This window comes from Triticum aestivum, chromosome 5A, assembly GCF_018294505.1.
Source record: "Triticum aestivum cultivar Chinese Spring chromosome 5A, IWGSC CS RefSeq v2.1, whole genome shotgun sequence".
NCBI classification, from domain to species: domain Eukaryota; kingdom Viridiplantae; phylum Streptophyta; class Magnoliopsida; order Poales; family Poaceae; genus Triticum; species Triticum aestivum.
The window spans coordinates 38,917,193-38,932,148 of record NC_057806.1 but is presented as its reverse complement, the minus strand read 5'-3'; the positions used below and the strand labels follow the sequence as shown (position 1 = coordinate 38,932,148).

At 44.4% G+C, this 14,956-nt stretch overlaps 1 protein-coding gene across 1 annotated transcript; it reads right to left on the bottom strand.

Annotated features, from left to right (window-relative positions):
- Positions 1–3,450: 3,450 nt before the first annotated feature.
- LOC123102173 (guanosine nucleotide diphosphate dissociation inhibitor 2) lies at positions 3,451–14,134 on the bottom strand. The gene is made up of 13 exons (XM_044523477.1): positions 13,836–14,134; positions 13,345–13,407; positions 13,085–13,168; positions 12,581–12,688; positions 12,310–12,482; positions 11,773–11,884; positions 11,143–11,223; positions 10,986–11,048; positions 7,548–7,649; positions 7,170–7,294; positions 6,875–7,085; positions 6,698–6,772; positions 3,451–3,786 (listed from the first exon to the last, which is right to left on the bottom strand). The coding sequence occupies exons 1-13, from the start codon at positions 13,920–13,922 to the stop codon at positions 3,733–3,735; spliced, it is 1,338 nt and encodes a 445-aa protein (XP_044379412.1). The 5' UTR covers positions 13,923–14,134; the 3' UTR covers positions 3,451–3,732.
- Positions 14,135–14,956: the final 822 nt, after the last annotated feature.

Genomic DNA, 14,956 nt, shown 5'->3' with positions numbered 1-14,956 from the left:
TCGTTAGCAGACGGCACCAGTTTTTGAAGATTCACGGTGGAAGCTTTTTCTACACCGGTTGAAGCTTTTTGTTGTATGGTTGAAGCTTTTACCGATTCCGAGCAAAGCTTTTCTTCACAAGGAATGAAGCTTTTCTTCACACAGGTTGAAGCTTTTCTCCACATTTGAAGCTTTTCCTCTACGCTGGTTGTAGCTTTTTTTCCATGGTTAAAGCTTTTTTCTATGCCGGTTGAACCTTTTTCTATGCTGGCTGTAGCAATCGCGGCGCCATCCCATGTCGTCGCCCCAACACCACTCCACTGATGTAGCAAAAAAATTCATAGTTCCATCTTCTAGTTTGCTGGTTGCAGCAAAGGAGATTGCCGGTTGTAGCTCCACCTGCTACAGGTTCCAGCAACGACGCCGGCAGCTTGTAGCACCCACGGTGGCCGGTTCCAACATTTTGTGACGGCGGGTTGTAGCAGCCATAGGGGCCGGCTCCAGCACCGGTGTTTGACAGTTCCAGCATCGACGGGGCGGGAAGGTAGCACTAACGGTGGGCGTTCCAGCACCTCCATGGCCGGATGTAGCTTCTGCAGGAGGCGCTCCCAGCAAAACCTCCCCATTGACGCCGTCGCAGCTCGTCCATGGCACAAAAAAATCCCCTTCCTAGATGGCTCGAATCCGGCCATGGCCTGCGCCCATCAGATGAATCCGGCCATGGAGCTTGCAGCAGCAAGGCAGCGCCGCATGGTGCTCTATTTTGGGCGGTCCTCGCCGTGGTTTGCTGCGGGGAGGAGGAAGAAGCATGGCGCGAGCGTAGAAAAGAGAACAGAGATGGGATGCAGACGGTGGAGAAAGAAGTGGGGCCCGGGTGCGTGGCGGGCATGCGTGCGACCGGCGGAATGTTTCAGCCGGCGCACCGGCCACAAACGTTTCCCTTTTAGAATTACTCAAAAAAAGTCTATTCATATGTTTTTTTGCAGTGAAAAAAGACTATTAATTTCAGAAAGTAGAAAACGTGAGGGGACAAATCGAGCACAAAATTGACATGCTACATACAAGAAAATGCCACATGGCTACATGAAAAACTTCATCATGGCTAAAAAGCAAAGAAAAGTCGTGTTTCTTTCTTCTAACACGCATGGAATATCTTTGAAAACGGGCCTAATATTTGTGACAATGTATTTTTCTGTGTGCATGATTTTGCTGGCAAAACCAGGTAGTGGACCAAGGCAAATCCATATTTTTTCTGTTATGCTTTTTATGCATTGGCAAATTTACTTTTTTAAAAAGGATTATGCTCATTCAAAAAAAGGATTGCAAAATTACAAAAAAGGTCATTGTTCTTTGATAACTAGATGGAAATTTTGTATTTTTCGACAGGAACATGACAAAAATGGGAAAGTTGTTTTCTCAAAAAATATGGTACCATTTAAATAAATTAATATTTTTTCCATGTGCACATGGCAGATTTATAAACTACATGGTCTAAATAATAAAAGTCCATGGTCTAATTAATAGATTTGCCATGGTCTACGAGAATTTCCTGTGGGTCCAGGTAAAAACTAAAGTTTCCATGCTATGAAAATAAAGTTGGCATGTCTTTGAAAATAAAAAAATTCATGGTCTAGGAAATAAATTTAACATGGTCTGGTAAGAAATTAAGATGCCATGCTATGAAAATAAAGTTGCCATGTATTTGAAAAATAAAATTACCATAGTCTAGGAAATAACTTTAACATGGTCCAGTAAGAAACTAAGATGCCATGGGTGGCATGTATTTGAAAGTAAAATTGTCATGCTCTAGCAATGAGAAATTGGCACGGTATATGAAAAGAAAAAAATCTCTAGTTCAAGGGAAAATGTAGAAAAAATTATGTCATGACAAGTCTAGAATTTTTGTTTCCCTCATGGAAAACTTCAGATTCTTTTTAATTTTTAATTTCTAAAAAAACATGTCAAAAAATATTCTAACAACATTTCTGATAATGCTCACATGGTGATTTTCAAGAATTGTCTTGGCAAAAACTCATATTCGGAAATTTCCATGTAAAAAATAAGATGAAAATTAATAAAAAATTATGAACAAAATTGCCATGATATATGCATATTAAAATTGCCATGTTTGTTATAAAATTTGCCATCTATGAAAAATGACACAAGTTATGAAAAAAATTGCCATGTCAGATGCACATTAAAATTTGGCATGGTATTTTAATTTGAATTGCCATCTTTTGTGTAAGAAATTTTCCATGAATGTGAAATAACACAAAAAAATGGCCAAAGTTGCCATGGCAGGTGCAAATTAAAATTATCCATGGGATTTTTATACAATAATATGTGCTTATGCTATAACATTACGATGTATTATGCATTATAGTTGATCTAAAAGTGAATAGTGAATACAAGCTAACGTGAGGTGCTTCAGTTTGTCTTAAGAAAGGGCCTCACGAGTCCATGGTTTGGGTCTATCAGAAGTCCGTTGTAAGTAATCGCAAGAGATGGTCGACAATAGTGTGATCTGGATACTCACGTCTAGAATGATTTTGTAGCATTTCTACTAGACTTATATTCACATAAATCCAAATGAAGTTGCATCAAAAAACAAATCCTATATAACTGAAAGATTTATCTCCACCATCTTATTTATCTTTACATGCAACATATCCACATCATCAAGTAGGTCCACAAATAATTGATTCACACTAACTCATTTATCTTAACATGTAACTATGCCAACTCACCATGCCACGATGCATGCCCCACTAATTTAATCAGATCAACATGCAACTAATGTTGTTGCTCGGGCCAGGTAGCCCAGTTCGGGCTGGGAATGTTTCCCATCAAATGTTTTCATTTGTGGGGAGGGATCCCTCCTAGCAAAAGAAGTGGTCGTTCCATATGCCCCAGAATCTGACGTTCGGACGTTATCGAGCTCCAATAGTTAAGTTACTCCCACTATGACTAGCCTGACGGCTTGTGTGCTCTCTTCTCGGGGCCCATGTCAGTGGCTGCGCTTGGGTGGGCGTGGTATGGGAGGACGCGGTGAACACTGACCTGAACATTAGCTCATCACAAAGTGCGGCACATATTCTAGCTAAATCTTGTGAGTCCTCTAGTGACTCTATTTTTCATGTAACCCTGGATTGTATCCGGGAGACACTCTCTCTTGATTATACTTGATCAATAAAGCGCGATATTCCTCAAAAAAAAAACTTCACCTTATTTTAGAAGTTAAAAAATTGGATTATCTCTTCGGTGGTGGTTGCATAGTGTTTGTTTGTGTGGATTGCATATAGTCGAATTTTTTAGTGACACCAATTATAACGTTTATCTAGAGGATGTTTGTAGTCGTCTTGTGTTGAGTGCTTGATTGCTTCTTACGGTTGTACAGGTAAATCTTTATCTAGCAGTGCAGCAAGGAGCAAGCTTTGGTTTCCTAGAAAAAAAGACAAAGGAGATGACAAATTGAAATCAACAAACAAAAAAATATCATCTATTGTCTTGTTGTGTCTTATCAGAATTTAAGGTAAAAGTAGCGGCCGAGGCGAAGCTGTCTTCGAAGCCTAAACATACTATCGACCTCCCAATAGAAAATTTAGGAAATTAGAATATACATCATACAACTTTATCTGACTATAGCTCAGCTATCACATTTCAAAATAACGAGGGCAAAGGCGGACCTACAATGAACTGCAAAACAAAGCATAAATCGTTTCCAAATTGCAAGGTATAGCTGCCCTAGAATTGTCAATCATCTTCGGGGGCACTTGCAGCGCTTAGATCCACACTGAGATCAACCGTCTGATAAAAATGGCATATTAATTAGAATAAGCAAGTATAGATATAATATCAAGAACGAGATAAACAAATGTAAGGTTACCCTACCTAGCACTAAATTGTTTCCTAAACTAGATTATACCCGCCCACTGCTGTGGGATCGGTTGCAATATATTTTGATGAGATTTTGTTTTATTAAATAAATGAATTTTGATTAATAACATATGGACTAATTGTATCTGATTATTGTATAACTGAAAAATACTTATTAAATATAAGAAGCATAATATAATGAAGAACTTGTTCCATGCATGTTATGGTGTCCCAGTGATGATGTAGCATGTGAGGTGATGTGGGATGCTTGCATGTATAGATAAATATAAGCAGTCTAGATCAACTAATACTGGACAAAAATTCCATGCATGTTGAGGTGAGTCTTTGATGATGTGGCATGTTCGGCAAGGTGGCATACATGCATGTTAAGATAAATAGAAGTAGTGGGGATCAACTACTAAGGTATATATAAGATAAGATTCCTCATTGTTGTGATTCTGGTATGTCTGATTTTTGCACCACTTAGGCTCATTTGGTTGCGAGGGAAATAACACGCAGGACAAACAAACCAAGGGTGAAAATTGTTTTGGTCACTCAAGAACCATTTTCCTTTTCTTTTTTCGGATGGTCACTCAAGAACCCGGGGGGAGAAAACCACGTCAAAGACCCATTCCATGTCATCATTTCGCACAAAAGAGAGAAGACGACCACCAGCTGGGACAGCTTGTCCTCAACAATTGGCGAAGCGTGGGCATCTCCAACCTGATGGTGCAGTTCACCGTCGCCATGACCAAGCTCGCCGGAGTCTCCTGCGTTGGAGCTGATCCAAAGAAACTTTCCTCACATCCTCCGGAATCTTACTAACCACCCCGATCTGGACATGACATCATGGAAAAACAGTCGGGGAAGACACCAGAGGAGGAGCCTTCCCCTGGAACATAGGCTGATGCCGCTGGTAGCCGCCGACAGATAATATGCTTCAGGAGAGTGAATTGCAGAAAACATCGACATTGAAGGCTAGGGTTGCAGGAACCACAATTCTACATTTTGTGCCAAAAAACACAAATTATGAGTTTTTTTTTTGCAAAAAACATTAGTTATCGGTTTTGGGCTATTTGATGACAATTACGACAGATGAAGCCCACAAAAGGTGATGTGGCATAACTGTTCATGAGGACAGCGTTAAGCATATGGATTTTCTAGATTTACAAAAGGGGCCCTGTGGTTTTATAGGGACACCCTTCAATCAAAGAGCAAAAAAGCAATCCACTCCAGCAGCCAAGAGCAGCAGCACGCCGACAATGGGTCTCGTCGCCGGTCGCCGCAGCCCAAGGGCATCCTCAAGGCGCTGTCACGGACGCCGAGCAAGGGCGGCAGAGGCTCTGAGGGACGACCCCTCACAGCGAGGCGCACACCCCGACCTCGGCGCTCGGCCTGGAGGTGGCGCCCTCTGCGAGGCCGGCCGCATGTCAAGGCAGTGTTGCAGGTCGCCATGGCCGCCGAGGCCCTGCATGCATCACTCCGTTGCCTCCTCGGCGGGTGCTGTAGGTGTGAAGGGGGCTGGGTTGGCGGCGCCTGCTCCTGGATCTCGGGGGTGTCCATGGCGGCGGCACACGTGGAAGAAGAGAGGGAGCTCAGGGAGGGAAGAAGAGAGATGGGAGAGGAAGGAGTGGAGGAGGAGTCTGGTGGCACATTGGCGCGGGTTGCCATGTCGCCCCGCCGCCCGGAACAGCAGCTTGTTCGCCGGAGTTGAAGCAACAACTGCCACGGGAGCTGGCCGGTGCGTTCAGCGGATCCAGTGCCGGTGGGAGTGTTGGAGGCCTGATGTGGCTGGATCCGGCTCTGGACACGACAACAATGGCTCGGGGAGGAAGGGCCAGCGACGTGAGTGCATGGGCGCCTGCCGGCGGCGGGGTCAGTGTTGGAGCGGGCCTGCAAGCGTGCAGGGGGTGAGGGGTGCTGTTTTGTAGAGTTTGTTTTAGGTAGGAGATTTTGGCAAAAAGGACATGTAACGACGTCTAGCCCGTGAATAGTTATGCCACGTCAGCTTTTGTGGGCTCCATCTGTCATAATCATCATCAAATGGGCCAAAACCGAGAACTAGTGTTTTTTGCAAAAAAAAAGGCTCGGAATTAGTGTCTTTTGGCATAAAACTGTAGAACTGTGGTTCTTTAATGTCGACGTTTTCTGCAATTCATCCGCTCCAGGAAGACATTGCACGTGTAGACATCAACGGTGCCAGCAAAAAAGAGGGAGGCAAAGCAGATTCGACTGGAATGTAAAATTGATGGGTCACGGCTCGAGAGCCAAAGATGAGGAATTTTCCACCGAGTTACCGACACATAAAAATCTTCCCCGGTAAATGATGTGGATTGGACCAATCAAAACCCCTTATAGTCTGCCTCCAATTGGACCAAATGTTGCGGATTGGGTCTTCCAAATCAAATGAGCCCTTAGTAGTAGTAGTGGAAATCATTTAGGGCTGTTTAGGCCTACTTGAGCCCTCTCCCCAAAAGTAGCAATTACTAGTTCCTATGACCTGCCCTAAAAAAAAACTAGTTCCCACGACCGCTAAAACAAAGAACTCGCTCCTAAGAAATGTAGTGCAAAAGAAACCTTAGATTTGTATAGCACAGCAAGGAATCATGATAGAAGTTTAGACAAAACACATTTTTTAATATAATACAGTGATATTATTTTTATGTAATGCGATAAAAAAAATTTAGTACTCCCTTCAATCCAAATTAATTGACGCACACTTAGTACAACTTTTTAGTAAAGTTGTACTAGGTGCGCGCCAATTAATTTGGATTGGAGTAATACAATTTCATACGCTGCTCTAATGCAGAAATTGCGTCAAGGTTTCCATTTAAAAACGTACCTTTCCGGTGATCTTTGTATACAGCGAAAGAACATCCATCACGGTAGACTCAAAGTGTGTTGTGGCATCATAACTCTGAACAAAATTAAATTGAGATAGATTGAAATATTCTTGAAGATGCCTTTTCATTTGCTAAATATTGAAAACCAGAACATTGTTACTTCATCTATAACTTACCGTTGATATAAAACAATTGTCCGAAGAAGGGTCATTAGTAGGTTCATATCTGTCGTATGTGTCGAAAAACAACTCGTCAACTGGCCCAAGAAGATCGATTCCTGGCTTCAGTTCTGCCTCTGGATTGTCACTCTCTGCTTGTGCTGACACAAACGCTATGAATTTTCCCTTCGACGCAACATTGTGAGAGTAGGAACAGCAGAAAACATACCTAGTGATGATTCAAAAATTAAAAGTTAGGTGACATGACGAAGTAATAATAGATAAAAAGGGCAATAATGCATGGAATACTTGCATGTCTGATCTGCGGCCAAGTTGCTTTTGTGGTATTATGATCTGTACTGAGTGAGATTCAGCAGTATTTGGGATCGGGTGGCTCATGATAGCAATTGCACGAAAAACCTTTCCAACCTTTTTAACCTGTTATTAGAGCAGATAATTCTCATCAGTTGCAAAATTTCTTCATATGCCCCATGTTTCCTTTGTTTAACTTTACTGTACATGTTTATGCACAGTGACTTTGATTGGTATAAAATTTCTGTCATAAATAATTTGTACCGTTGTTGAAACAGTACGACGGAAAGTATAGCATAATGTTAGTGACATTGGAGATTATCTTCGGGACAATACTCCATATCTGTTTGTTCAAATAATGAAGACGAGTGGCTTTTACCTTCTCAGGTACGTAAGACGGATCACAAACAACTTTCTTGCCTTTTGCTGTCTCCCCTTCAGATGTAACTCCACGAACTTTCCCTTCATCATCAAATTCGACCTGAAAATACATATTGTTTGACCAGTTACATATTTACGATTGAAATGACATGAGTGAACATACGACATAAATATTCATTGTGGTGCTTCAATGCTTTGCTTGAAGTTTACACAAATTCACGTAGAAAAAAAATCTACTTTTCCGTGCAATGGTTGATTGTTACAGAAATTCATCTTAATCGGTGTTGGGCTGTATGAGTGTGTGGCCCAAAAGCCCATTCTAGTGTACATATGTATTCATATCTGTAACTAGCAATTGAAGAAAATAGAATCAAGAGAATTCCATGCGCTCTTCATGGCACCAGAGCACTGGTAATAATGATGGACGGACCCTAGCTGGTGGTGGTTTGGAGCCGACGCCCGGAGGCGATGACAGCAGAGCAGTTGGCCGCTGCTGTAGCAAAGGAACGGAAGCTCAGGCAGGTGCTGCGAGCTGTGAGTGCCCTAGTCATGTGCGGAGCGGGTTAAGGACATGGGTATACAGATGTACACCCATTATTTGGTGAAGAAGAGCTCATGATCTAAATTAATCCTATACTTAATTAGTTAAAACACTAGCTTTAAAAAATGTACACCCAAAACAAAATTTCTGCCTCCACCAATGGCGCTAGTGGCATCAATAGAAGGAGGATGTCCGGCTGTTTGTTGATGTGCTGCCTGTTTGGGTGGATAGGTGTGGAGCTGCTTGCTGTATACTAGAAGAAAAAGGGTGCTTGCTGCTTGTTGTGCATGGAAGCAGAGGAAAGGTGTCCAGGAAAGAAACACAACATGTGATTGCACCAAGAAGCAGAGAAGAAAAGTACCGCTCTAGTGAACAATGGGGGACATGACTTGGTCCTGCTTGGCCTCCTCTGGAATCTCACGGGTGAAGATCCACACTTGGAAGAGGGAGGAGGTCGCCTCGAGATCAACAGTGGAGGAGCTAACAGTGACCTTGGTCTTGTTAAGGGGAAGGCCATGGTGAACACCGACGGGGAGGTCTTGCAAAGGTGTCTGTAATGTAGTCGCAGAGCTCGGCCCTGATGACGTCGGCAGTGACCTCCACCGACGGGGGTGGGTCCTACTAGTCCGGCACCACCGAGATAGCAGCCAGGTGCATACGAGGGGTATCACCTCCGACACAATGTCGAAGTAATAAAACCCGCCATCCACCCCATAGCCTAGAAACTCCTAGACCGTGGAGCACTGCGGCCCGCAATGTCGCGATTCAAGCACAACTGCGCCTCCCAAGCAAGAGGAGCGGACTGGAGTCACCTGCTCTGTGCCACTTGCCACAAGGGAGCTCACCGGTGGCGGGGGTGTAGGCAGGACAACTTGTGGGCTTCCCCCAAACCACCGCCCGACTTCTTGGATGGCGCATACGGGCCGGCATGCGGCTGAGTACCAGGAGACCGCGGGTTACCCCCGTTGCCAGTCAAGGGCATCGCTACAGGAAGCATGTTGGTCAATGGAACCCCAATGAACCTCCTGAGGCGAACGCGCCACATGGCACGAGTGGAACTCATCCCGACCGGTCCAGTCTTCGGGACCAAAAGGGAGCCACCGCTTTGTTTGAGCGCTCGAAATTGCTTCCCTCCCGAGCAAGGGAGCCCTGCTCATGACCGGAGACACACCCTCATGTTGGGTGAGCTCGCCTTCCCAATGAAGCATGCCTGGGGATCCGGGGAGAGGGGAGTAAGGTCCGGCCACACAGGCTAGTTATAGGTAGGACGGGGAGGAGTGAGGTCGATGGAGCATTGCACAATGGCAAGCTCCGGGGAGAGGGGGCAAGGTCCGGCCATGCAGGCTGGTTATAGGTAGGACGGGGAAGAGCGAGGTCGAAGGAGCATGGCGCAATGGCAAGTGGTAGGCGGCCAGCGGTCGTCTCCACCCAGCGGGGCAAGGTGCCTGTCATATTCACCCATATGGCCACCATCCAAGCCAAGGGGAGGTCCACTTGAAGGGGCGGGCGAGCGAGCGAGAAGGGTCTGCGCCATCAAGCGAGCGCTTTGGCCGAAATCCTATGTCGTCGGCCTCCCGAACCATCATGGCGGCGACGTACAAATGGAGAAGGGCCTAGGGAGGGCTGGATCAACGAACTACACGTGCCAACAGCCGGAAGGACGAGACGTCCTAGGTGCGCTAGTCCGATATGGGCTGACCTGCTACGCATGCCACAGTTGACCCAAGATGGCCAAGGGTAGCCCCGATGTGCACCGCGTCCCTCACAGACATCTGCAATGGCGGCGGCAGCGCCACACACGGGTGTACCAGCCTGGTGGGGCGTGCACTGTCCGGTGGGCAGAGGAGCCCTGAGCGACACAGGAAGTAGACAAGGCCCGTCGGCACCACCGCAGACATCGGCGACCCTCTCGCACCCCACAGGAGGGGTGGAAGCGAAGATGTGACATTTTGGCTAGAGAGGATCCCAAGCGTGACGAGTCGAGGTTAGGACTGGGGTACGGCGATTGGTTGTAGTGTCGGCATGACTTGTGCCTAGGAACCTTCTTGACCATTGCAAGGAAGTTGTCGAGCGTCATCGGAGTGAGGGATGCATGGATCTACATGTCTGACCCAACTGTGTCCTCGTCCTTAGCAACGTCATCCCACCAGAAAAGGGGTGTGTCCTGGGTGCCAGGACGGCGGCGTGGACACATGGGCGAATGGGGAAAATAGCCCGACTATCGAGGTGACGCCTGAGGTGGCCATGGAGCCGGAGCCCCTATCACCTCCACACCGCCCTCTCCCAAAGTTCAAAATTCTCCCCTCATCAAGGTGTATATTGCCCTCTTCCCCCAGTCCAAGAGGGGCGGACGGAGCTGCCTACTTAGTGTCACCCACTACAAGGGAGCTCAACGATGGCAGGGTGTAGGCAGGAGACCTTGCTGGCTGCCAATCTCGGAATCAGTGGGTAAGATGGTGGCTATCAGTGAGTGGTGTATGCCGAGGGAGGGTCCAGTGCGTATTCGGGGGCTATGCCCGGACCCCTCCAAGCTCGACGGCCTCGTTTTGTATGTTCTACTTTGGCACTACATAGGTTTGACTTAGGACAAAGCTAGAACTTCAATTAATTTGAGGCAGAGGGAGTACTGTATAAGTGCTTGAACGGACTAGAACTTTGTTTGGTTCTACCAACAAGATGGTATCTTACACCCTTGACAGTGCCATGTGGTCGGTTACAACATTTCCATTCTGAAGCTATAATAAACATCATTATTCCTGTGTTGTGCACCTTAAAACCCTAAAATTTAGTTTTATGTTGTACCATATTCATGCAACATTTGGTGTAACCATCACCATGCCCAAATCACCAGAGAAATAATATGTGAAATGCTACTTTTCTAACATATTTTTGTACCTTGCACTCTGGCTTATTCAACATGTATGTCCCACCATATACAGCACTAAGCCGTGCGAACCCCTGTAGCAAACAAAAGAAATTACAAAATCAAATACATCGGACATATATAATTGCTGGAATCAGACAAGAAAAGAGAGTAAATAAAAGCATTGACCTGTGGCAGCTCCCCTAAACCATAAAGAGGATAAATATATGGCGAGCCTCCTTGAAAACGAGCCACTGATTCTGCATAAAGCTGCAAAGATAAAGTAAGTTTAGGTAACAATTAATATACTGTGAGAAACAAAGAGATGACCTAACACCATGAACTAATATATACAATGAAGCATTAACATGGAGTATTTTGAACTAACATCAAGTCTAGAGTTCTCAAAATTATTGTTAGGCTAGAAGTGACTTAGGTGACTGACATATGTTCCATAGTGGTGATTCCCTACGACTACGTGACTAGCATGGTGATTCCTTGCATGTAGGCATCCCAGTTTGGCATTCTTTCAAGTTTGTACTATCTATATGTCCCATAATTCTTGTTGTGGTTTTAGTTCAACTAAAACCACGACAAGAATTATGGAGCGGAGGGAGTACACACTAAAGTGTTCACTTATCTGGGCAGGAATTTGGAAGCTCGTTATACTATCAGGGCCAATTTCCAGCTAAGCTGGTTTAAAAGTTCTCATCAGCAGTTAAAATACACGAAAATTATGAGCTTTGTATCTGATATTGATATTAATTTTAGAAGGTATCTAAGATATCAATGAATGCTTTTGCTGTCAGAAAAACTTGCCTTCATCCGCTTCACAATTTCAATTGCAGGTTCTGAAAGATAAATATCGTCCTTATGAAGAGCGACCGCGTGACCAATGAAGTCTATTGTATTATCATCCAAACCGTATTTTCTGAAACACGAAATTGCAACAGATGAATCACGTTAAATTGAATCATAATCAACGGCTAGCACTTGAGATTCCAAAAACATATAAAATGGTTATGAATAGAATATCAGAACAGTACCTTTAAACATGGGCAACGGAAATTAGATTATGATATGCGAACAATAATGTGTCAATTTATAAGTTCTAAACAAAGTTGTCCTAATTTTATCCCTCTCTACATAGAGATCTGCAGAAAAAAAAATGACCTAATATAAAATATAGAAGATATCAGAACTTGAAACAAAATTTATTTTCAAAACATGATGTTTTCAGGGATGTTTTTTCCTATGGCATTGATAACCAAGGCAACAATCGAGTCATACCATCTACTATACTTTTATTCGATTAAAAAGAAAATATAAATGGCAGCAGTAAAGATAGGTACACACGAGATAAGTTGTTTACTGGTCATCTTTGTAAGGTCCAGCCCCTTGTGAGTACTTGGGTCATTTTCCTTGTAATCTTGAACATAAAGGAAGAATTTCCCTGCTCTTCGCTTCTCAAACAATCCCATCAATGGAGACTTGAGAGCTTCCATATCAGTTGAGGGAACTTTGTGGATCTGGGAACAAGATAGTGGGTATAGAAGAAATGTTTTAGATGGCAATGTCTTGATTATATATATGATGGAGTGTGCGTGCATAAGAAAGAGCACTGAACCTTTCCCTTGTTGAAAACGTAGCTTCCATCCACAGCTTTAAAGGATAAATACTTGGTAACACCAGTATGAATGAGTACACGGACCAAAGCACCATTTGCCATCATAAACTAGCCAAAATGACACTGTTATGTTAGTAAGGAGGTGAGGTCACAGTCATCGTTTATTGGTTCAAAAGAGCAATATTAATATTTGTTATTCAAGTTGTCTACTGATACTGATATAAGTGAACTGTACTGTATTATCTTTCGTTTCAACAAGCAATTGCCAGCCAAATGATGTCCAGTACATACTGGATATCTCTACCAGACATGCCGAAACACACTGTTCGCCGTTCCATAATTATTTTCTTGGTTTTAGTTCAAATTTCATTGAACTAAAACCGCGACAATAATTTTGGAGCGGAGGGAGAGTGTTGGCTTATCAATTTTGCGGGCCTTCGCGTTGCATCCCTACTGTTCCTGGAGTTTCCGAAAGGAGCTACGTAGAGTGGAATAGGAACAGACCTTTGGAACCATGTCTACATTGTAGTCTCTGCTGGCTCCTATACTTGCAGGGGGTGTCTCGTCGCCCTTGAACCTCTTCCATAGCTGTGAACGAGAGCATAATGGAAAATTGTTTCAGAGAATCCCATTGGATCACAAGACACAGGTAGGTAATTCCTGGTTTACCGTCTCTGCTAAAATATACCGCCAACTCTAGCAAAATTTCTGTGGTCACAAAGCGTGACAAACTATACTGAACAAAGAGAGTGAAGACCTGTCACCTGGTTGAGATTGAGCGATGTGGAGTCTCCACCATAATAGTCATTCCTGTCCATGTGAAGCACCTGATGACACACAAAATTAAGGCATTCTTTTAGCATTTTTCCAGAAAACCGTCTATTATTCGTTAAAATTAACGCAAATTCGAGATCTCTCTCAGCCAATGTAAAGCCCTTTTCTGATACAGTTTTGCCTGCTACTACAGCTACATGATCATTCTATCGGATGGCTACACGATTGCCAATTCTCAAAAGAAAATGTGCAAGAACAACCCAAGGCCCCGCGCACCCCATGGCTTGAGGTGCTGCCGCCGCATGTCTGCTGTGAGGGGAAGGTACGGCGCCAGTCATTCTCGGATCGGCGGCATGGGTGGATCCAGTTCGAATAAACGAAGTTGGATCGGAACGGCATGCAAGAACTGAGAATCTGGACGCGAGATCTCCGATCAACAGAGATGAGAAGAGATCAGGGGAAGAGGATGATACTGCCTCACCTTGAGGCGGTCGACGGAGAGGAGGCCGCTGAGGATGCACTCCTTGAGCCCCGTCCCCAGCACGATCACGTCGTACTCCTCATCCATCGCGCGCGGCGTCGATCTTTCTCCGTCCCGATCGAGAGGTGAGCGGGCAAGAGACAGACAGGTGTGATGTGATGGATCTCCGACGCCTCGAGTCCTTCAGGGAGAAGGAACGACAAGTCCGCGCGCGTGCCTACGCGAGGAAGAAAGATCGGTCTAGGGGGCTTTCCGGGCCGCAGGTTTGGTGAGGTTTGCTCTTCCGTTGCCATGCGTTTCGCTCGTCCAACCACACTGAGTTAAGTGCAACAACCCACCATACTTTTTTTCGAGGGGAACAACCCACCATACTAAAAGGCAAGGTTATCTAAAAACACGGATCTACTACTCCCTCCTTCCATCTATATAAGGTCCAATCCATTTTTCAAGACCATCTTTGACTATTCACAAAATTAATACTACATGAGATGTATAGTGTGAAAATTATATCATTGAAACCTCCTTTTATATACGAATTTAACGGTATGATCTCTACTCCTAATGGAGCAGTTGGTAGTCTCGCTTCCAGGTTTTTTTTCGTCCCACCTCCCATGGTTTTTTTTTTGTACCTCGTCCCACCTCACACCGAGCCGTCACGAACCGAAAAAACCGTATACCGAAGCCCCCACCCGCCACACGCACTCCAGGGCCTAACCTCCGATCGCACCCAAGACAATACAACAAAGAAAAACCTACGAAAATTAACCAGCGAAAAAAACCCTAATGGAGGAGTTGGTAGTCTGGTACGGTTTATTTTCAGCACTTTCCTAATGACAAAGGATCACGGATCTAACTTTCCTACCTTAGCCAAATCAACGAATCTCTCTCATTAATGCAATTTGCTTTAGGAAACAAGTAATAGATTCTTTCCTACCTTAGCCAAATCAACGGATCATTAATGCAATTTGTTTTAGGAAACAAATAATAGATTCTTTCCTACCTTAGCCAAATCAACGGATCTCTCTCATTAATGCAATTTTCTTTAGGAAACAAATAATAGATTCTTTCCTACCTTAGCCAAATCAACGGATCTCTCTCATTAATGCAATTTTCTTTAGGAA